Here is a 23083-nt window from a genome sequence, read left to right on the forward strand (position 1 = left end):
TTTCAATTAATAATGAAAATATCACAGGGAATACAGTAGCTTTTGTGCCACTTATCTTGATATTGCATTGATTTTTTTTCAATACTATTTTCTCAATTTTGGGTGAATTACCTATAAATCTCTGCATAGACAAGGCGCCCCATAAGCTGCAAGAAACTCTTAGCAGCAGAGCAGAGAACAAATGTGAGCTTTTGACACCTGGTGAGGTGTTAGAGGGTAGCTTGACATAAACACAATTACCTGGTTATTTCTGCCACAATGATGAGCAATCAAATCTGTTAAAACTGTTGAAATGGAAAGTGCCTTCTTAAGGTTTCATCATCTCACTACTTGGATGGCTGGATCAATTCACAGCTCTACTGGCTACTCTTAAGTAAGGCCACCTTCAGACTTAGGAGAAAATCATAAAAAAAAATTAGTTACCACCCTTTAATTATTCTTTTCTATTTAATTAAGGGTGCCTTTTTTTAAATTACAGAACTAAAGGAAGTCTCAGTAATTAGATATTTAACATACCCATACATGGGAATGCAATGCTTTCACAGTGAAAGAGCATGCCTTGTTTACACTCATTTCGGTTTCAATTAGATCTAATTCTGCAAGCAAATTTCATGTTCTTAAAACTGATCATTAAGCAGTCATCTGGCATTTAACAAATGTTATGTAAGGTATATATATTTTTTTTAAATATATTGCATACATTTTGTTAATACTAGTTACTGAAGCTTAATATAGCTTTGTTTTACCATCTTTAGCCTGGATCTAACTCAGCCATAGCGCAAAAGTGCCTCTTGTTCCAACTGTAATCCAATGAAAGTCAATGGGTTCTTCCTAGATTAACAATGTGCTTTGAAATTCTTCAAACCATCTGCTAGGCAGAACTGTGGACTTTTAAAATAATTTGTACTGGAATTGCAAACAATAAAATAACATTTGTTTAGTTGACCACAGTTACTATGGGAAGAAGAAGGAAAAAAAGACTGAAAGAGCTGGAAACATATCCTTCCACTCAGAGCATCACAAGAATACACGATGACTTGGTATACCCAAGTTGTAACGTCCAGCTCCAAAAGTATGCTTGGGAAGAAACATAGGACTGACTCTTGAAGACAAGGTAAATCCTCCCAAGGAGCTATAGCAAGAATATTACTATATTGGAAGAAATATGATCTGAGCCTAATGGCCAAAGGCTAAAGACGAGAGAGAAGAAAATTGCCTTCAGACTGGATTGTGATAAACTCCAGTGAGATCTTCTGAAGATGCTGTATATGAGAACCATATATCTCTCAGTAGATACATGGGAGCTGGACCTGTCAGAGAGAGTACATTGTTGTAAAACAGATAAAGAGCAAGTCAGCTAAATACATACTTGAAACCTTCAGAACCACGGGGAAGAACTTGGACAAGAAGAAAAAAACATACTAATGGAAGTATCTTGGACAGCTCACGGAAAAGAATAATCAAGTAGGAAAATTAAATAAACTTAATATTTTCCACAGTTGCGAGATTTCGATGCATTCTTCTGCAGAAAACTTTCCAACTGTGAATGCCTATTTACATTAAAGTTGCACAAGTCAGAATTTCCGAGGCACAGAAAGTCTCAAGATGTAAAAGTCCTGGGAGGTCATAAAGGGCTCAGGAGACAAATGGAAATAACCGGCTTCTTCCAGCCGTAAACCTTCTGAGCCAAACTTCTATCTTGCCTTCTGAACCCAAAGGGCTAAACAGGCCAGTGCCTTGTTCTGGGGCTCTTGCTATCAGAAGAAAACTGGAACAGTCTCTTGAAGCCATTTAGGCAATGAAACAATCACTGCTGCTTTTAATATCTTCTTGCCCTAGGCAACCACCTGTTTCGCCTAGCATATATATTGCAGAATTGGCCCTGGCAGCAAAATGCAGTGGGTCAGGCAGTCTCAGTGTCACAAAAACAATGAGAGGAGATAGCACAGCTGCAGAAACCTGCCTGAGGCTCTCTGGCTTACAGGACTTTAAAGGAGTGTTTGCAGCACTGACAGTTATGGGCAGGCAGTTTTCCCACACAAAGCCATTAGAAAATGGTGTGTCCATGGCCAGTCCTGAGCCCCCCCCAAAGAGCTTTTGCTGTATCAAGATTAAAGGAAGACGAGGCAGCTGGGGCTAATAAGTTGAAATCAATGCGGTTAACAAAGAGAGTAAAAAAGAAAAAAAAATCCAAGCCCCGCAGAAGCTGAAACTTTCAGCTATGCCTCTTGCTGTGTAGAAACAGATTGTACAGTTGTCCTGGTTCTCCTTGGATTTGACCTCAGATTTAGGGAGGTAAAAAATATAGATGATGTCTGAATTTCCTGTTTATTAAAAATGCATATAGCTTACATATATGCAGCTGTATGTATGCCTATGGATACACCTGTGTTTTTCTGTTGACTATATTGGATCAGACCTTGCATGATATTTTTAGGATTTGAGAGAAGTAGCACCTATGATTAGCGAGGTTATGAAATTTAATTACACCTTCTATGACCTGCCACAGGTTATGGTATGACAGCACAGACCCACTTCACGGTATCGTCACACCTTCTCAGTGTTTCAGAGCTAATGATGACATACAGACTGGTAAACTTCACAACAGTCAGGAACATTCCTATGCATTAGAATGAGATCAGCTTTTCTGTAAAACTGTTTCGAATAGACCTTGGCATGCTTTCAGCCTGTGTCAGCTAGCTCTGTCCCATAAAACTCAAAATCATCGTTTCTGTTTGGACATAGACTGTTCGTTATCGCAGCTACTCCATTTTGGAGACCAAGAGATCTTACTAGCATATACACACGCCACTCTGAGCCAGTTGGCCTCAGTGCCAAGAAATGTTTCCAGACACACTCACTTTACTAGTATAGATGCAGCCAACTAGTTCAAATAGAGATCTCACAGCATTATCACTGGCCTACTGTTGATCTGTTTCATGCACTCATGACTGACGTTTGAAATTCAGAAAAAGCAACATGAATGTCAACGACTGAACATACTCAATTGAATATGAGGACCTGCATAGGCAGAGATGCACAAATGTGAACCCAAGGCAACATCTCCATTTCTCCTAAACTATTGGCTTTATGAACCTGAATTCACGCTGCATCAGAAAGTTGTAAAGGAATAATACAAAATTAAAAAGACATCTTCATTAACAAAGAAAGGGCAACTCATAAAAAATGTTTTTACACTCAGCAACTTATTTGGATTATTCTGTTTTACATAATAACTTGTTTGTGTACACCAATACATTCTGCTTTATAATTTTGTCTTAATGTGTGAAAATGAACTGTCACATCTCTCTGAGCAATATTCATTTACATACCCATATTTTAATCTCTTTCACAATATTAATTTAGGCTGTCATATTTTAATCTCTCTTGTTACTCCCCGTTTCCTTTCTAATTACAAAACTGTCCACCTCTGCAAAATTAACAATGAATTATTATTAGGCATTTTCATCTTGGTTCAGCAGAATTAAATTTTCTCCTTTAATGTATTTCTTTTCTTTGTAAGAGCAATGATGATTTATACATCAGACAGGATAGGCATTTGTATGCAGAGCTTTTCAGTGGTTCTAATGAGAAAGATTTTTCTTTTCACTTTCTACTAACAAGGAAAAATCACCTGGACTGCGTTGGTTTAGAAACATTTCCCATTTAAGTTGCACTGAGAAAGAACAAGCATCAGACATACAAAAGCATTATGAGGCTGTAGTGTAGTGCATTCTGGAAACTCGTAAGGAAAATCAGAAACTAAAATACTTTATAAACAAAGTATTGAGATTAATTTTGGAGAGAATGATGGAGGGTAAGGGGGAATGGTGCTCAGAGAAAAACCAAGCAAAGAACTGCAGGATATCTGTGTCAGTCCAAGTGTAGAAAATGCCTTGTTTTCCCAGTTAGCTTAGTAAACAGAGCATGTTGCTAGGCTAACAGATTGACTGACTGTCAGCTGGAAAATTATTCCCATAGTGAGTGATTTTGAGACCAAAAAGGAAGGACAGAAAAGTCTGCAGGAAAACACTCCTAACCAAAAAAGGTGAGGAAAAGAAAATTGTGAGTAGAGACAAAGATCTGTATGGTTTCAGAACCAGAGGAAGTACCAGTGCATTTGAACCCGTTAAAGCATTGAAGTGCAAATTTTATTTTACTAGTTCTTCCTCTTACAAGCTGGATAGTATTCCTTAAAACAAAGCCCCTCTCAGTGACCTAGCTCCCTATTCTCACCTAGGATACATAGCAAATCTGCTTAGCCTTTATCTAACGCTAAAAGCATACTTACTCCCAATCAGGAAAGGGCAATCTTCAAGCACCAGATTTAGAACAGTGGCGTTTTATTTTGCATCTAATGTATTATATTGTTAGAAGGTCACGTTATTCTCTTGATAGCATTCTACTTCATATAAAACTCCAAAGATAAACTGAGAGATTAATATACTTTAAAGACCAAGATCTTCAGCAAACATATCCACAACAGGGACATCACTACCTATTACAAGAGGAATATACTCATTATACTAGGGGTAGGATAAATATCCCTCTTTGTATAGGGTTTTAAAAGACTCAAAAATCTTATTGTATGTTCTTGTTTCCCTTACAAAGAAGAACGTAAGACCTAGAATAAAAAAATATTGGTCTTGATCTTTGCCCACTGAGGGTGAGCCTCAATGAATTCTCAGTGAAAACCATAATGAGTTCTGCTGACGCAGATGTGTTGTAAGTCAAACTTTCTCTGCTTATGAATTTCCTCATAACGAGATTCTCCTAGCTGACACGACATCTATAGGGCAGAACACTAACAGAACAATATCATCCTTTTTTATAGGTTATTTCACATAGCTTCCCACAAATTGTAACAGATGAAAAGTATTTAATTTTGCCATCTGCAATCAAATCAACCGATTTGATCTAAAGCTTGCCCAAGTTAGGGGAAAAGCTTTAATCAGGCTTTGACTCACTTTCTAAATGTGGCTGAGATGTTTTATAGCTATTTCCAGAAACCAAACCTTCACTATAAATCAGCACAGCATATTACCTGCTCAGCTTCATACATGCACATGTGTTTCCTTGACTTGTTAATAAAAGCTATTCTGCCTTATAATAAGAGCTAACTCCACATTTTCTTCTCTGAATCTTTTCAGAAATAGGCTAAAAGCATAAGAAAACATCTTCCACTTATTTTATTCTCTTATCATTCATTAATGTAAAAAATATATTATCATACTTAAAATACACTCTGAAACTGTGATTTTAATATACTTTATTGAAAAAGTACACAGTTTTAAATTGTTTTCAATGGGACAAAGCAATGGTCATCTCTATTTACCAAGTCCTTTTTTGATGAATCATGACTACCATATGCCAAATTCACATCTGCATGACTTGCAAAGTAAAAAGATAAATCTTTTTTCAACATATCTTTAGGAATTTATATCACCAACAGTTTAAAATCATGAAATGCTGATGATCTGACTATATTTCACGTCCTCTGTGTTGCACCATTTCCCAGATCACAGTTTATCCATGTATTAGCATGCCAATTGAACACATCAGTCAATGTCACCTTGAGAAAATTGTCAATAGCAGAGGAAGAAGAACAAGAGGAGGTTTAGCACTAAGGCCTGAGACACCACCACATTCTCTTGCATTTTCCTAAAGAAAGAAAAAACAAAGGAAAATAAATGCAAGCCATTGCATTCAATTATGATACATGATTATTTACCAAACTATGTGGGCAGAAGAGGATTGGTGCAAACAACAAAACCCATGAACTAAATACATTCAGGCAGTAATACAGGTACACGTTTTCATTTGAACAAGTTTAGATTGTAGACTGAAAGTGAGCATGACCAACAAGCATTACACAATCCCCTCCATGCCATATTTTAGGTCTCATTCGACATTGCATTACACCATCGAAGGCATGTTACCCCAGAGTAAAACAGATGTCTATGAACATATACTATACAAGCCACTGTAATCACGTCCTGGTCTCTTATCGGATCTCCTTGGCACTATACAAATAAGAGTATTATGCAGAACGCAGAGTAGTAAATACGTGTAGTGATCCCTCCCAAGCAATACTATGTGTACACATAATGACTATAGCATGACAGTTGAGATACGGAAGCTAGTTACTGAAAAAAACATTAACAGCACGAAGTTACCAACTATCTCTAATGAGGAATCTTGTGGTTAGTGGTTGAGCCAGAGTAAGTTCTCAGATATTCCTGGCTGCCAGTCTGTGCTCACATCCTACCACGTTCTCTTATAGGATACAAAACAGTCTACAAAAGCAGCAAGTCAAGACATTGTCTACAGGAGTACTGAAAAGATTTGCAGCACTTACAATGTCACTCACTTCCCCTACTACTGTGTTCTGAGTGTTTAGAATATTTCCTGATGTTTCATCTTAGAAGACAGTTTTCCTATTTATTCTTTTAAAGAAATAAAATGTCTACCAGAGTCTAAAAGAAAGGAAAAGTACATAGAAACTTACTTCGGGGTGAAATCCGTGACAAGATTCTGGGCGTCTTCTTATCTTCTGAGATTTTAAACGTTCACATTTAAGGGATTCATTATGTACAAGGTAGTTAAGGAGAGATCTTCTGAGCACTGCATTTTAATGTTCTGAGTTTATGCGAGTGTTTTGAAACGCATATAGTGAAAATCTTTCAGCTCCTTCCTTCCTCTCTATCAGAAACCCAAGGTGATATGTATGGTCAACACAAGAAAAAGAAGGTAATTCTAGAGCTTTCCCCTCAGTGATCCATAGTTTAGACAGTATCATTTGCACTTACACTGCTAACCTGTCTTTCCATAGTAAATCTGCAATAAAAGCACACTGCAGGCTACTTTTGATAAATACCAACTTATGTGAGAAAACAAATCATGAACTACAGAACGGCACAAAACAAAAAGTGGGGCAACTAAAAATCAAGTGATATATTTACTTTGCTACATTTTTTATATTTTTGGAAAGCAGGATTCTGAAACATTTTCAATAATCCAGTCCAAACCTAAAATAAAAAGATAACTATATTGTAAGGAGTTTTATAAGTTCCAATATCAGGACCTGCATTCTCATAAGGAAATTACATACTTAGGGCCTAATTTGAAAGATGGTCAGCTATCTAAAGATGACTATGACCTTATGATACTTAAAGATGCACATAAGTGCATTTGCTTAATTTGTATTGGCTGTTAAAAAAAAAGTTAATTCTCCTTGAAAATACGTAAGAATGCATTCTCAGCTGGCTTAATTTCCAACAGCCCCAGCACTTTAAAATGGATTATGATACGTTCTTAAGTCATGTAATGCAACTTTTACATAATAAGAAATTTTTCAATATTTGAAAATTTCTGACAACTTTGCAAATAAAAGGATATACCTTATTTCTATAGGTGCCATGGTAATTGGTGGGACAGAATCACAGAAGCATTCATTATCTACTACCACCATGAAGAGATTGCTGCTTGGGATTTGCTGGATAACAAAAGACCTGCAAATTAAAAAGAAATCAAATAATGGTGACATTATCTGTATTTCTGAGCAACAGGTTTTGTTAGGGTTTTTTGAACTTGTCAACAACACCCGTATTATAGTCATAACTATCGTTGACTTTATATATCATACTATATCTCCACGCCTTGTAGAAGCAGAGGGCCTTGAGCAATGCTTCCCTCAGTTCACAGAATATGGTTGTCCATTTTGAGATGTACATGATGCTGAAAGATACACAGCTGAAGCAGAACGGATAGGCTTATACTGCTGATACATTAATGCAGAGACTGGGACACAAGTGAATTACCAAGGAGTTTATTAGATTTTTCTTTTTCAGATTTCAATACTGAATCTCTGCTCTATTATGAATACCTAGCTATGTATTTATGATTTGGAATTTTCAAGTACACATGAAACCGATCTGCAAAAATGACGAAGGTTCTTCTGCAGCCACTGAGCGATAACTCACGGTCCCAAACTTTAGCCTCTACAATCACATTAGGGCATTTATTCACTCTGGGTCTTGCTTGAAGCAACATGAACTACTGAGAAAGATCTCAGCTTTCATCTGTCCTCTTGAGAGTCATTTTATTACTGAGCCAACAAAACAGAGATTAAGCCTCAAAATCTTCCTAAGTGAGGAGATTTATTTTAGAATAATGACTACTATATGGTACAAATATGGTGATAACTCAGCACCACATTCAAATTAAGACAAAGTAGGCAACTCAAAAGGAGAGCGAGAAATAAAGACATTGCTTCTAAGAAAGAAAGCACCCAGGGGAGACCAGGGAAGGATCCTGTGGGCACTATTCAATGATCCACGTAGTTACAATGAGCTGAACTTTCAAGCACATACCAAAGAGAAAAGGGGGAGGAGGCAGAGCCAAATAGGCACTGTTTAGCCTTTTCTTTGAAATTCAGGACAGAAGACAAAGAAAGGCTTTAAGGCTCGGACCCAATTCTTGATAAATTTTTAAAACAATCTGTCAGAATTTATATATCATATCAATAGAATATCTGCCATATCGAATATCATTGAAACCTGGCAATTCCAGGAATTAGGTGTTTTTCAGTGTGGTATGCTGGTAAATGTACAGAACATTAAGTGAGGGTTTGAGCACCGAGATGTGGAGAAAAACATATTTTTCCTCAGACATCTTTATTTAAAATACATATTGTCTTACTAAAATAACTCCCTGCTTTTTCCAAAGATCACAGAAGATGAAATAGTGGAGGGGGCAGTGAATATTCAAAAGTAGCTTCAGAAAAAAACGAAAGAAAGCACCCAGGGGAGACCAGGGAAGGATCCTGTGGGCACTATTCAATGATCCACGTAGTTACAATGAGCTGAACTTTCAAGCACATACCAAAGAGAAAAGGGGGAGGAGGCAGAGCCAAATAGGCACTGTTTAGCCTTTTCTTTGAAATTCAGGACAGAAGACAAAGAAAGGCTTTAAGGCTCGGACCCAATTCTTGATAAATTTTTAAAACAATCTGTCAGAATTTATATATCATATCAATAGAATATCTGCCATATCGAATATCATTGAAACCTGGCAATTCCAGGAATTAGGTGTTTTTCAGTGTGGTATGCTGGTAAATGTACAGAACATTAAGTGAGGGTTTGAGCACCGAGATGTGGAGAAAAACATATTTTTCCTCAGACATCTTTATTTAAAATACATATTGTCTTACTAAAATAACTCCCTGCTTTTTCCAAAGATCACAGAAGATGAAATAGTGGAGGGGGCAGTGAATATTCAAACCTAGCTTCAGAAAAAAACTTTGGAAAACTTACTATAAAAATATTGCCAACGGAAAGATTAAACACTTTTCAGTATTTTTTAAACTTACTGAACCTCCATTAAAATTACACTTAGAGTGATCTGCAATATGTTAGCTTTATGTTTATACATGAAATATACATTTATGGCATAATGTAAAAGGCTGAACTTTATAAATGTACCTACCAAACAGCTGGAGCATGTAGCAACACTGACATCATTGTAATGGAGCATCTGTGGCTTTGTGGATTTGTGTGTGGGAGAAATGGGGCCAATAAAAGGAAAGGAGGGGAGATCTTTAACAGACAATAACACCAAAATTATATTGCATGAATTTCTCAAAACAGTTATGAATAAATCAAACCCTAAAGGGCAGAAAAAAATTATTAATTTTATTCCCAGAAATTGGCACAATTTGGATTTTGTGCAGTCTGAAACTTATATTTATTGTGTCTTTAAAACTAGCTCAGAAAAGGACCTGAAGGGCATAAAGCGTTGGAACAATTAACGGGATGCTAAATGATTCATTCCTCATTTTGATGAGAAGCGAGTAATCACTCTTCTGTGGTACTAGGGACACCAAGTCCTTTTGTGATTGCCCCTTTTTGTGGCCCCAGGTGAATACTGAAGCCTGTGAGAAAGCATGTATCATATAGCCAGGCTTAAAGGTGTCATTTCGTGAAAGGTGGGAACATTTCCCATTTCATTTCTTCTTTCACCCACTTCTCTGGGGTGGCATAAGGGCTGTACAGTATAGGCTATTGCTTCCCCAAAGAAGAGAGGGGGAAAAAAAAAACCTAAAAGAAATTTGGGAGCTTTTCCTATCACTTCACCTAGCTGGAATGAAAAAAGAAAGGACTTTAACCCAGAAGAAAGTTTCCGCTACAGAACTACGATGCTGAGTAAATTACTATATGGCTTCTCTGACAAAATAGTCAAAAACTACAAAGGTTTGTAGGAATTAAGTGATACAGAAAATTTTGCTAGACCTGGTAATTTGGGGAATGCAGTATATGTATGGATTGATGGAAATTATGAATTAAAGGGACTGCAAAGAGCAATATATTAGGTTAAGTCAAAAAAACTTTTCTACTTTACGTACTTTATGAATTATATGACAGATATCGACTACACCGGTTCAGTTTACCAAACAGTGAATTTTCTTACAAATCTACAGTCTGTTTATCTATTGCAGATGTTTGTGAAGTGTTTAACCTTATGGTGACTGCCCCAGAACATGTGACTGTCATCTAAAGAGCCATAAAAAGATGAAACTTTTGGCTCACTGCAACATTTTTTCCCATAGTGCATAATAATATCTTAACTAATATTTTGCAAAGTGGAACAACTAGCTTCTCATCCACCATACAAGAGGTGAATTAAAAAGAAAATGTTATCTTCCACAAGCATTAAATGAATGTTTTCCCTTTGACAATTCTAAAACATCATCTTGAAATGAAGTTGTAAAGCCAAGTGCGTGTCCTCACCAGTCATTGACTTGTGAGGTCACAGGCAAAGGATTAACGTATCAACAAGTGAAGACAGAGGACTGAAGACACAGATTGAGTTGAGCAAATAATTAAGCGGGGAAAAAAATTATGCCCAGTTTAGCTTCCTTTTCTATTAATAGAATGTGCACAAGCAAATTATACTTCTTTCAGCTGCTGTAATTTAAGATCATTTCGCAGTCATGAGGTATTCTTACCCCACTAGATGAATGGCAAAGAAGTTTCTGCCAGTCATAACCACTGCAGTTGCTCTGTGACTATTCAGATAATTCACATGGCACTGCTTCCATGCCCAAACTGGATAAAGCACACAATCATCCCAGCAGCAGGTCTTCTGTTTGAGTTCAACTTTCAGTTTCCATGGTGACATGCATACGCGTCTTTGAAATTCATTTTGAGTGAATGTTCATGCCAGTAAGTCTCGGGAACTGAACATTCACAGAAAACAAAAGGTGCATAAACACAGTCACAACAAAGTCTTTCAAATACTGAAATATTCCACCAAAATGTTTCATTGTGTATGCCAAGATTCAGTTGCAAGGGAGAAAAACCTCTAGCAAAACAGCTTCCATGACTGCAGTGGGAAATAAAGTTGCTGACAAAGTAGTGAAAATGGTCTTGTCTTTTAAGTGAGCTCCACTGAGAGTCTCTAAAGTTTATAATAAATAAGCATTTCTGAACGCCTGCTGGCTTACGCTGTCATTTGTGTCACTGGCAACATGGGAGCCAACTCTCAGGGACAGAGTAAGGGTTTTTATTGAACATTATTGCTGGTTTAACAATCAAAAGAAAGCCTATGTTTAATAGCTTATGTTTAATATTTATGGAGAATGTTTCACGTTTAAAGGGTAAAGCTCTTTTTGTGTTAAGTGATGTAAATCTTTTGATTTGAACCTTTTTCTTTTACACCAGTATCATCACCATTGTTTGATAGTGACAGCACAGAAAAAGCCTTGCATATGTCTCCATATATAAAATGGAATAAACTGTTTGGGTTCCTGTTATGCTGAAGCCACACTGAGTCAATAAGAACCTTATTAATAACTTCTCCTCCATCTTTCATCCACTGAGGAACCAGTTTGGTTTATTTGATGTGCAGGTTCAGAGGCTTAAAACAGACCTGAACACAAACTGCTTCTTCACTTTGCAGGGAAGGTGAGGAAGGAAGAAATTTAATACTTGAAAGGGGTAGAGAGAGAAGGAGGAAGAAAATCTAGTCATGCCAAACTTTTGTTAATGAAGAAAAAATAAGAACAGAGAGTAAATTTGTAAGAAAGTCTATATTTTGAGTCAGAGCATTATACAACACTTTTCTCATGTTGCACACGCTTTATCTGTTTCTTTCTAACTTATTTCTGTATCGGTCCATATAAAAACATCTGCACAAATATCATACAAATTGATTTGGAAAAAAAACCCAGCTTCATGTTTTAGTTGGAAATAGTAAATATTTGCTCAAAAATGCAAGTATTTATTAATCCGTTCCTTGAAAATTAATTTTTCATTGTGGAATGAAACAGGAAAAGACTCGGAATTCAAGTACTGCTGCATTCATAATTATATTTGCTAAAGTCATGCTTATGAAGGCATGATAAGAAAGCACGCTTTTAATGTGTGTCTGGTGGCTAAATGACTCTTCCCACAGAGAACCAGTTCTTTCTAATTTCTTAAGATAGCCTACAATTTGGAAAGCTATCATAATAGGACTTCAATACAAATCTTGGAGGGCAGTCACACCAGCTGCTTTTATGCATGTAACTCAGGTTCCTACATGAGAAGGCTAATCACCTCCAACTCCGAAGAGAGTACATGCAGAGACACAGACTATTCAAGGATAATTCAGAGCAGGAGCTTGGCTTCGGTGATCTGAATCATCCTCTGCAGGAGGGTCTTTCTCTCTCTTTAATGGCTGAATAGCGAGCCTGCAGAGAAATGCATCCTGAACAGGGTGAAATGCGATGCCTAAGGCTAAGTGCAGGCTACAACACCTGTTCTAAAAGAGCCAGCACACTACATTCAAACCTGGTTTTTTTCCAATTTGAATCTCTTCCTTTTGCTTGTATAAAGTTTTCATACAGTTATAATATATATTATATTGTTATCATAATAATTTCTTCCACAGATGATGTTTAAAAAAACCCAACAAACTAACCTAATTTCAAAAGTGTCAGCTCTTTTTCTTATTCTAAGAATTACTTTATCCTGTAAGGAGGAATAATCAGAAGATATACTCAGGGCAGTAGAGTAGTAGGGACTGAGCTGACACTACCCCTGCTGCACTGCCCTCTTTCCATACCGTGTGCTTCTTTCTCTTCGTTTCATCTTCCAGCCTCTAAATCTCTGGGGTGGCAAAGTATCAGTAAGGCAACTGGGAGAGGGACAAACCTCCATGGAAAGGAGGGAGATGTTCCGAGATGGGGGGAAAGGGTGGGGATGACAGGACAAGCAGTGTTGGTGCCCTGTGGGAAAGGGACAGAGGGAAGAAGGTTATTAGTTGCCGCGTCAGGTGGCTTTGTTGTGGGGCCTCTGCAGGCTCTTGGATTTTGGAGCATCTCCCACATTGATGAAAACAGGCACAGAAGTAGCAAGGCAGAGCTAGACCCTTTTTTCTTCCTGGCTGCTGTAGTCATGAGGCTGCTATATCTCCTGAAGTAAGACGACCAGTTTACTGGCCAACTTGAAGATCACAACCTTCTATAAGTCACTTACTTCCTTGCTTCATGTAGGTCATTGCTTCACTACAACTACCTGAATCATAAGGTGCAAAATCTGTATGTGGTAGGCTTAACATCTTGCCTCTGAAATACTGCTGGCTTCAACTTGCCTAACATAGCTGGATCCATAACAGGCAAAGCTAAGGTAATTCAATTTCAAACATGCAAGAGATGTGTCTTGTCCAGCTAAGCAAACTTAACCTTTAAGTTGTTTACTCTCTACTATTTGACTACAACATCTGCTATTAAAGGAAATCGATATTACTGTTAAACAGCTTAGTCTCTGTATTTCCATGCAGGAGAGAGAATCCATTTCCTTGTCCACTGATGTAAAGTTTTGGACAGGATATAAACTGAACACAGACCTGAGGTTTCGCTACTAATAAGCAGCCACTTACGTAGCCCCAGAAACACCCAATCTTAAGGAAACGTGTTGAATGCAACATATTTTGTATGGGACTGAGGATGGGCCAGACAGCCGTAGAGAGGACACAGTCATATTAGACTGTTCAGACTGAGGATCCCAAATACCATCATTTATTGGTCACTTGCACTGACCTATTTTCCGTTTCCTGGCTTACAACCATGCTGCCATTAGCTGGTGGGCAGTGACACCGCTACATGACTTGTTTCAACAACAAAGAATAGTAATAAACCTCCTAACAGCATTCACAAATCTCTGATTTTCAGATCCATTTTCCCCTTCTTTCTTCAGATAGTTGCAAAGGTTGCAAAGTGTTTGAGGGAACAAAATGAATGACAAGCAGCACGGGTGCTTACAGGATAAGACTACACTAGAGGAACCAAAAAAATAAGAGAAAACATCTTCGCATTATCCACAGAATGGGAGATATTTCTTTGTAATTTGAGGATGATTTGAGCACAGCACCAACATTAAAAGCAATTCAACTTGTTTAAAAACAATGCTGTATGTTTCTATTTAAAACTTAATTCTTGTTTTCTCACAGAAATACTGCATTATGGTGCTTTGTTTTAAAACACGCTTGTTCATATGTAAGAATTATTGATCTATATGGTGTATTTTACAAACAATATACTTTTTTTAGTGTTACAAAAATATGTTGCTATTATATATGTGCTCATGACAACAGATGCTATGCAGTAGAATATGTGGTCACGATAAACACATGGCTTAGGCGGGATATTAATCCTATAAACATTTAAATGGCTGTTCAGATTCATCTTTAATTTCATGTTCAGGAGCTTTAACACCCTGATACCAGGGGAAAAAAAAAATCCATATGGGTTTTTTTCATTTGTTTCTGTAATGACCGTAGGAACACTTTAATAATATTGTTTAATGTTACAATGATGACTGTAGGACTTACATTCAAATTATGACTAGAATAATATCTCATTTTTGCGTTAGCATGTCAATCATTTTTAGGAGGCAATAGAAAAGATCTTTTAGCTACCAGTTGTTTTGTCCATGCAGATGAATCCTACAAAGCATGGAACAATTTCACTGTCAGTAGTTTGAACTGAAATAAACTGAGGGCAATATTTTCCAATTGGCAACCTAAACACATGCACAGAGATGTGAAAAAGTAGTCTGAATTTCCATGGTATTCAACTCAGATAGCCCCCACTGGGCGCTCCGATGCTTGAGCATCTCTGTAAATTCAGCCATTTCCCTCCAGGCCTTTCAGCGTATTTTTTGAGTGCAAACCTGCATTAATGAAGTTGGAGTATTTTGGGTTAAGATTAGTCGTTACTTTGGGATTACATTTCATATCTGTCCAATTTGATCTTTCCTATTTTTTGGAGAAGGAAAAACCATACCAGCACCAGGGTACAGTAAATGGAAAATATTGTGCACTCTGCACTCAAATATGTGTTACTCACATAACTGTTGGTTGCAAACATTCAACCCTAATGGTCTGGAACAAACTTTAAGCATTCAACTGAAGTGCAGATATCTGCTGTGCTGTTTCCCAACTCCTATCATGTGCTTTCCAGGCTGCTGGCTACATTTCCAACCCACATTTCTCTCACTTATCACATTTTTTAAATGAATGAATGAAATGTTTATATCACAGTCAAATTGGGCTACTTGGGTTTTTTTCAAATAAATGATGATAGAGAATGGAATATCTTTAATGCAATTTATAAAAATAACATATATGCCAATAACAACATTTCTGAAAGCCGGAGCAGTTAAAGTATATGAAAAAAAGCAGCTAGTGGTTCTTTCATATAAAAAGAGAGAGATAAACTCTCAGCCTCAGGCCTGCAACCTGACCCCACGCTAGCAAAATATTGCTACCACATATAGCCTGACTGACTTCAGCACAATTTGGTGTCAGTATAAACATACCTACTCAAAGCAAAGTTTAGAATCAAGGATTTGAATGAACAATATCATCCTCACCGTTCTTGTGTCTGGTGAAGGCTTGCAACCCCGGAGAGCTGTGGCATGGTTGGCAACCACTTTGTTTCAGATAGGAAACCCCAGAAGTGCCATTCCTCTTTCATTATCAATCAGGGGATGCTTTCTCAAATAACTGATGCTCAGATAAGAGTAGCTTACCAACTGCATATTAGAAATGTTACAAACGTCCAAAAGCTTTGAGTACACAGAATTTAGGATAAAAAAAGTACTTTGTGTAATGAGGAATTTGACAATGCTCCTGAGCTTTCTAGTCCAGCCTCCCACCCTTACGAGGATGTTAAGATAATGGAGAGTTTCAGATCACTAGGTTTAAAATGGACTGCAAAATTTTTGCAAAGAAACTAAGCTCAGAAATTCCACAAACTTTAAATACAAGTCAAGGTTCATACCCCTAAACAAACCTGAGCTGAGAGTGTGGCATAAGTGGGTCTCCATAAGCAGAGTGGGTACCTGATTCTATGATAAACTGCTCCCAATGAACAACAGAGGAGATACAGTAATCGGTACAAAGCAAATCATATCAGAGGTCTCTTAAAGCTTGGACTTTGCTTTTTGACAGTGGCACCTGGTTAGCAGGATGATGATAGGGAGGTCAGAGAAGTTATCCAGACCGGAAAATGCAGTTCCACTCTAGCATGTTAGCCAACGTGTTTTTAGCAGAGTTTTTTTAGCCCTACTTAAGTAGCTGTGGTTTGTATTGAGAGACATCTCGGATAATGTTTTTAAAGTATTAGATGATGTCTAAGCTAGATTCTAAATATAATTTCAAGATTAAAAAGTAGATTTCCTCTGATTTAGGAAGGCTTACAAATATCACATGACATTGTAAAAGTAACTTTTGAATTGCATGAATTGATTACTATTCTTTTCCACAGATTTAGGTCTAGTCTAATCTACAAAGCTGATATGGCCCTAGCAAAGAGCTATGCAACACAAACCGAAGGATGAAAAGCAGGGATGAAGGAGATTCACATCAAAAGTGTAGTAAATCCTAGAACCAAAGTGCTCATCAGATGTGCCCCCAGTGTGCTTTGCAAGAATGTTGTTAATTTATTTCTGCAAATATAAACTTTAGCAACGATTGAGAAAAGCACATCTGAAAGAATTAAGTACACTGCATGTCATCTTCTCCATAGTTAGTTAAAATTCTATAATATTTTAGGTAATATATAAATGTTCCCTGCATGGCACTCAAATCTTAAGATTCATGTTGTTTTTCCAAGTTAAAGGCTATTAAATATCTATTAAGCTCTCAAATCCTTTATGAAGAGAAGTGCTAAATGTACAGATGCCTAAGTCGTGTTTGCATTGTTTTTCATCAATCAGACTATAATATAATATTAATATATTATAAATGGAAATTAATTTCCTAGTGATAGCAATTCTTCACAAGTGTGCCTGGCTTTAAAAATTCACTGCAATGTTTTCCAATTTTAATGTTTTCCCATTCTAAGCCATCTTTGATACATATATATTATTACTCAGCTCAATATATTATGAAATTCATACAACTTTTTAAATCTCCTGTCATTACAAAGCATCCTTTCATTGTGTCAGCTACTATCTATCATTTGGTTAATATTTATAACTGCTTGTTTAAAATGTAAAATTATGTTAAGTTTTCAGTAGAGGTAATATTTATATTTTATAGCACTACTGAGCTTAACTATGAAGAATGAATGGATGGAGATCACCACCTTCCCACGCAGAAGTTTTATTCATGAACTTCTCAAGCAGTTCAGCTCTAGGCTGATTTGGAAGACACAAGTAGGAAAGTGGGGAGTTAAGAGAGAGAGCACATCTCATCCTACTTGTCAGAAAAAACCCTACAGTGAAACTAATCACAACATTAATAGACCAAATCGCTAGGAAGCTGACCCATGTATCTCCAAGATTTTACAGTACTTACAGATGGACCACATGGACAGTGCTATGAAGTCTCCTAACGAAAAAGTTGCACGCATCTGCAAGAAAAGACCACTGTACATTTCCTCATCTTTCTCTTCCTTCTATAGAGTCCCGGTCTCATTCAATATTTATTCCTTGCCATTAAAAATGCCCTTTGAAAAATATTACTATGGTCAGAATTTTTTTACATTAAATATACTTTTTCTCCTTTGATCCACAGTGATTCTTTCATTTTTTATGACAATTTTTTTAGCTTTTTTATGACGATTACAATGCCAAGCAAATTGAGAGAGAGAATCTGAATACAGACTTGCATGGTTTTGTCAACGAAATGAACAAACACCAAGGTTTTGATTTTTTGGGGAACACTGACATAGAAACTGAGAATAATAATGAAAGACTATTTCCAATGTAAGGTGACATTCTGTGTATAAGCAGCTACAATACTCCTGAATTCAAGCAGCACACTAAAAAAGTTCTGAAACAAAAAAGTAATATTGAAAATCTTTATCTATTTAAAAACAAAAAAACCAAGCAAACAAAAAAACCCCTTGAAAACTGTCCAAAGGATTGTTAAACTAATGAGTGGCAGGCACAGACCTGCCTAGTAACTTATATATGTTTTTCCCTATTATTTCATATACCTATTTTCTTAAATGAAAACAGTAATTTACAGTGTTTCCTGAACTGGTCATTCAGAATATACATTATCAAAGGGTAGAGTTAAATTACCCATACAGTGACTTTAAATTGCATGTGCATGACAAACATTATAATCACTGTTGCCTTTGGAGTGAAGAGGAAGTTACTCAGCATACAATTGGAGATGTGAGTAACACACAATATAGGATTTTAAACTAAGTATAAAGACCTTTAATAAACAATTCGAGCAGTTTAAGTTGCATAATTTGATACTTTTTATAAAGAACGAACAGGAAAAAAAAATCTTTTGGGATGTTCTAGAGTTTTGGGGGTTTGGCTACCGTAAGTTTCTACCAATACTTCTGATGCCCCAAATATAAAGACTTTTTAACACTTGTAAGTATTCTGCAAATCTAGAAGATCTGATATTTGAAACAGAGATGCAAGATGACTCTGTAGACTAAGATTTTGATTCCTGAGACTTCAACAATTAACTACCGAGGTATGCAAAATACCGAGTTTCCCTTGAAGATACTCCTTGACTTCCATGCATGTCTAAGCAAGCTCTCAGAGATTAAGACCTGTTCGACATGCCAAGATCAGCAGTGAGCAGTTGGGCTATAGCACACCTGTGACTCAGCATGGGCATAGGTCAAAACCATTTATGTGCATGGTATCACATGTGTACTCGGCATGGTTGCTGAAAAAGCAAGCATGTAAAAACATACAGTCTAAACAACGTATGGTGAAGTATAGAGAACATTTGGTTTTCTTCAGGGTCTTATAAGATGGATACAGTAAAATCAATACAACCCAAAATATCTTCTAGAAGACTGACTATAATTTACTGCCCACATTACTCCAGGAAATCTACAGGGATATTCTGATGTACATAGACAGAACTCCAAACGAGAAGAAATTGGCCCTTGATGCTTTGCTTGTTTTATGTGGCAAGCTGATTTGTTTAGAAGTAAACTAACTACATCTGAAAAGGCAAATGATGATTTATTTCATGGGAAATTGAACTGCGTATTTATTTACACATTTTAAACACGATCAAGTACAGCAGTTTGGCAAGCTTCTACTGAGAAAGAAATGCAGAAATGTTTTAGCAAATGGTGGTATGTCTCAAGATTAAGTGGTTTTTAAAAACCATTACCATTTTAACGTCTGCACTATTCCTGACACTAATATACTCATGCCCTGAACAATCTGAATCTAATTTGTATTGTTATTTATCCGTTACTGCCAAATAAGCGCATTCAGTGGACAAGTCTGAAATTTGCCATTATATATCCACATGAAGGTTTCAGTGTCATCCTGAACTATAATTCCACTGCCATTTACCTCTTTTTATTGACAATGAACCGCACACAATGCCCAGTCTATAAGAAAGCAAGAGAAGGCATTTGGTTTATTGATGATTTTCCTTGTTAAATAATTGTCTGCTTACCTAACACTCCAATGGGCCAAATATATAACACATGGGACAGTGTTTAATCAAATAAGTAGTTCCTATCAATTTAACAGGCAACTTACATGTGATATACAACAAAGGAAATGGAACACTTACATTCATCTTGCATAATTAAAACACACACACAAGTCTTTCCCAGGGTTAGGATGATTGTAGCTACATACTTCCTTGCTTCCCTAGTGAAAATATGGCTTTCTCATATTTACTTTTCTCTTTATTTTGTGTCTTAAGACTGCGCACAAAGAATCAACTGGGAACAAAACAGTTTCTTTGGGTTTTTGGTATTGACCTTGTGGACCCATGAGTGCTGCAATTAAAAGAGAAGGGGGCTTTGCTCCCTGGGTCACTGGAAGTAAGGCCAGATTTTTGATCTGCATCCAAGTCCAGTATGTCATCACACATGAACAGGAGAGGTTAAAAGGGCAGATTTTTAAGCATTTGACTGTGCAACTGCTGCCTGATTTTTATACCCATAGTTTCTACAGTTGAACATGCAAATTTGGCAACTATGTACTCAAATGGTTCCTTGCAACTTTGAAATTTTAAAATATATACTTAACGTATAAATAGTCAGATGAGTAAGTTGCTGTGCCTACAGAAGATCTACACCCACACTCATAGCAGCCTGAGTTAATGCTGAAATTAATAGTATTTTCCTAAATGAAGCTAAATGAAAACATCCACATTTTCATGCAAAAATGCAATTTGCAATTAGAGAAAACTTTTTTTGTTTGTTCTACAAACAGATGAGTGGATATACTAAAAAGATCAAGTAACTTTCTTTGGTCAAATATCATAACAGTCATCACCCTTTCTAATTTATAACAACAACTTTGTCTTTCCAAGGATGCTTTCCGTAGATAGCTTTAGTGCTTAAGTATCAGCAATTAAACTTTGTAATGCTGAGATCACCAGAAAGCAAAAGCTGGTAATATAACCAGGGAGAATTGCTGGAGAACTTTGGTTGACATGCTTACTTGTATTAAAAATTGGCTAACACATTGGGGCAATACTTCATAAAGCTGCAAGCAGCAATGAGATGCTTATTTAGCCAAAGACTTCAAATTTGATGTCTAATCAAAAACACATCTCCGAGCCACACATTTTTTTTTTTTTTTTTTTTTTTTTGTACTCAAATGGTTCCTTGCAACTTTGAAATTTTAAAATATATACTTAACGTATAAATAGTCAGATGAGTAAGTTGCTGTGCCTACAGAAGATCTACACCCACACTCATAGCAGCCTGAGTTAATGCTGAAATTAATAGTATTTTCCTAAATGAAGCTAAATGAAAACATCCACATTTTCATGCAAAAATGCAATTTGCAATTAGAGAAAACTTTTTTTGTTTGTTCTACAAACAGATGAGTGGATATACTAAAAAGATCAAGTAACTTTCTTTGGTCAAATATCATAACAGTCATCACCCTTTCTAATTTATAACAACAACTTTGTCTTTCCAAGGATGCTTTCCGTAGATAGCTTTAGTGCTTAAGTATCAGCAATTAAACTTTGTAATGCTGAGATCACCAGAAAGCAAAAGCTGGTAATATAACCAGGGAGAATTGCTGGAGAACTTTGGTTGACATGCTTACTTGTATTAAAAATTGGCTAACACATTGGGGCAATACTTCATAAAGCTGCAAGCAGCAATGAGATGCTTATTTAGCCAAAGACTTCAAATTTGATGTCTAATCAAAAACACATCTCCGAGCCACACAACGCCTTTAAAACCTATACCAAGTGCATTTGGCATTAGTGTAGTTCTGACTCAACAGAAAGAGTGCCAGTCGACATTGATAAAGAAAAAACATTTCTCTTCAGCAATTAACTATTTCCAACACTGAAGCGGCCATAGAACATTCAACAGTCTATCATTTGACTTTTCAGAAGTATTGCTTTTTTTTTTTTTTTTTTTTAAGTTTTTTTAAAAAATCCCAGTTTTTCTGTCTTGTTGACAGTGCTTAGAAAATGTGGGTGGACTTGTTTTTGCCTGCTGTTTAAATAACAGATTAATTTAATAATCGTTGGGATATTGAATAACAACAAATTACGGGGTGGGACAGCCAAACCCTGACCCTAATGACATTCTTATGTTAATTCTTATTTTCTTTTAGGCTCCTGCTTTCTTAATAAAACCTATATTTTTGAAAATTGTTTTTAAACATTGCAAATTATCCCAAAGTATCATTTATTTTTTGCTAGTAAGAGATAAGTTTACATATAGAGAGTGTATTTTATACGTCTGTATACATTTAGTGCCTGACTCAAAGTCCGCTTAACTGCATAGGTGCCCTTCCATTGATCGAATAAGTTTTCAGAGATGGCTGAAAAGGTGAGCTAATTACTTTACGAAGTAATTAGCATGTAGTCTTTTCTACTGCGTGATTTATTTGTGAGGATACTTTGATTTAAATCCAAGCACCCATGATTACAAATTACGATTGGAAACATTTATAAGAATAAGGCTTAGTTTTCATAACTACAGTTAGTAACTGTTCCCCTTGGTAACTGTGCAGTGCAGAGTATTTCTGTAAGACCAGTAACAGCACACCCAGGATGGAATAAGACTGAGCCTCTGACTCTCACTGTGTGACCTTGTTGACTATGACTGACTTTGTTAGCAGTAACACAGTATTTGTGCTCCAAAATGTCTTATCTAAGTACCATTACACGGTTTCAATTAATATCAGTCATCATTTTTACTTCTACTGAGAGACTGCTTTCAGTCTCCTTTTTCAGACAAGGGCTCTATAGGAGAGCCTGACACTATAGGAACAAAAGACAGTGACTTGAATGAGTAACTTGTGACACAAACTTTCTTGCAGCAGAGTATTTGCACAACTTTTGCTTGCAAACCTGTTCACAATATACTGACCTTTCCAGTGTCTTTCAGATAGGTTTGCAATATTAGGGTGGGTGTAATTTCAGCTAAGTATTTACAAATACCTTTTTGTATTTGTAATCAAGATTTGCAAGTATATATCACAAACAGATTAATCTACAACACGGTCCAAGGAGGACACAGGAAATAATCCCGCTGACTCAAAGGGATCTGAATCGAGAGCCCAGTATGCAACAGATGCCGTGCAGATTAACCATTGAACACAGTGTCAGTTCA

The 23083-nt window shown here is 36.6% G+C and overlaps 1 protein-coding gene across 1 annotated transcript in view; it reads right to left on the reverse strand.

Moving 5' to 3' along the window:
- Positions 1-5568: 5568 nt before the first annotated feature.
- CACNA2D3 (calcium voltage-gated channel auxiliary subunit alpha2delta 3) overlaps positions 5569-23083 on the reverse strand; it is a 487274-nt gene continuing 469759 nt past the window's right edge. Inside the window, exons 36-38 of the mRNA XM_009284485.2 lie at positions 7399-7511; positions 6509-6591; positions 5569-5661 (exon numbers count right to left, since the gene is read on the reverse strand). Of these exons, the coding sequence (XP_009282760.1) occupies positions 5569-5661; positions 6509-6591; positions 7399-7511 (289 nt within the window). The remainder of the gene's footprint in view (positions 5662-6508; positions 6592-7398; positions 7512-23083) is intronic.

This window comes from Aptenodytes forsteri, unplaced genomic scaffold, assembly GCF_000699145.1.
Source record: "Aptenodytes forsteri isolate BGI_AS27 unplaced genomic scaffold, ASM69914v1 Scaffold53, whole genome shotgun sequence".
Classification (NCBI taxonomy): domain Eukaryota; kingdom Metazoa; phylum Chordata; class Aves; order Sphenisciformes; family Spheniscidae; genus Aptenodytes; species Aptenodytes forsteri.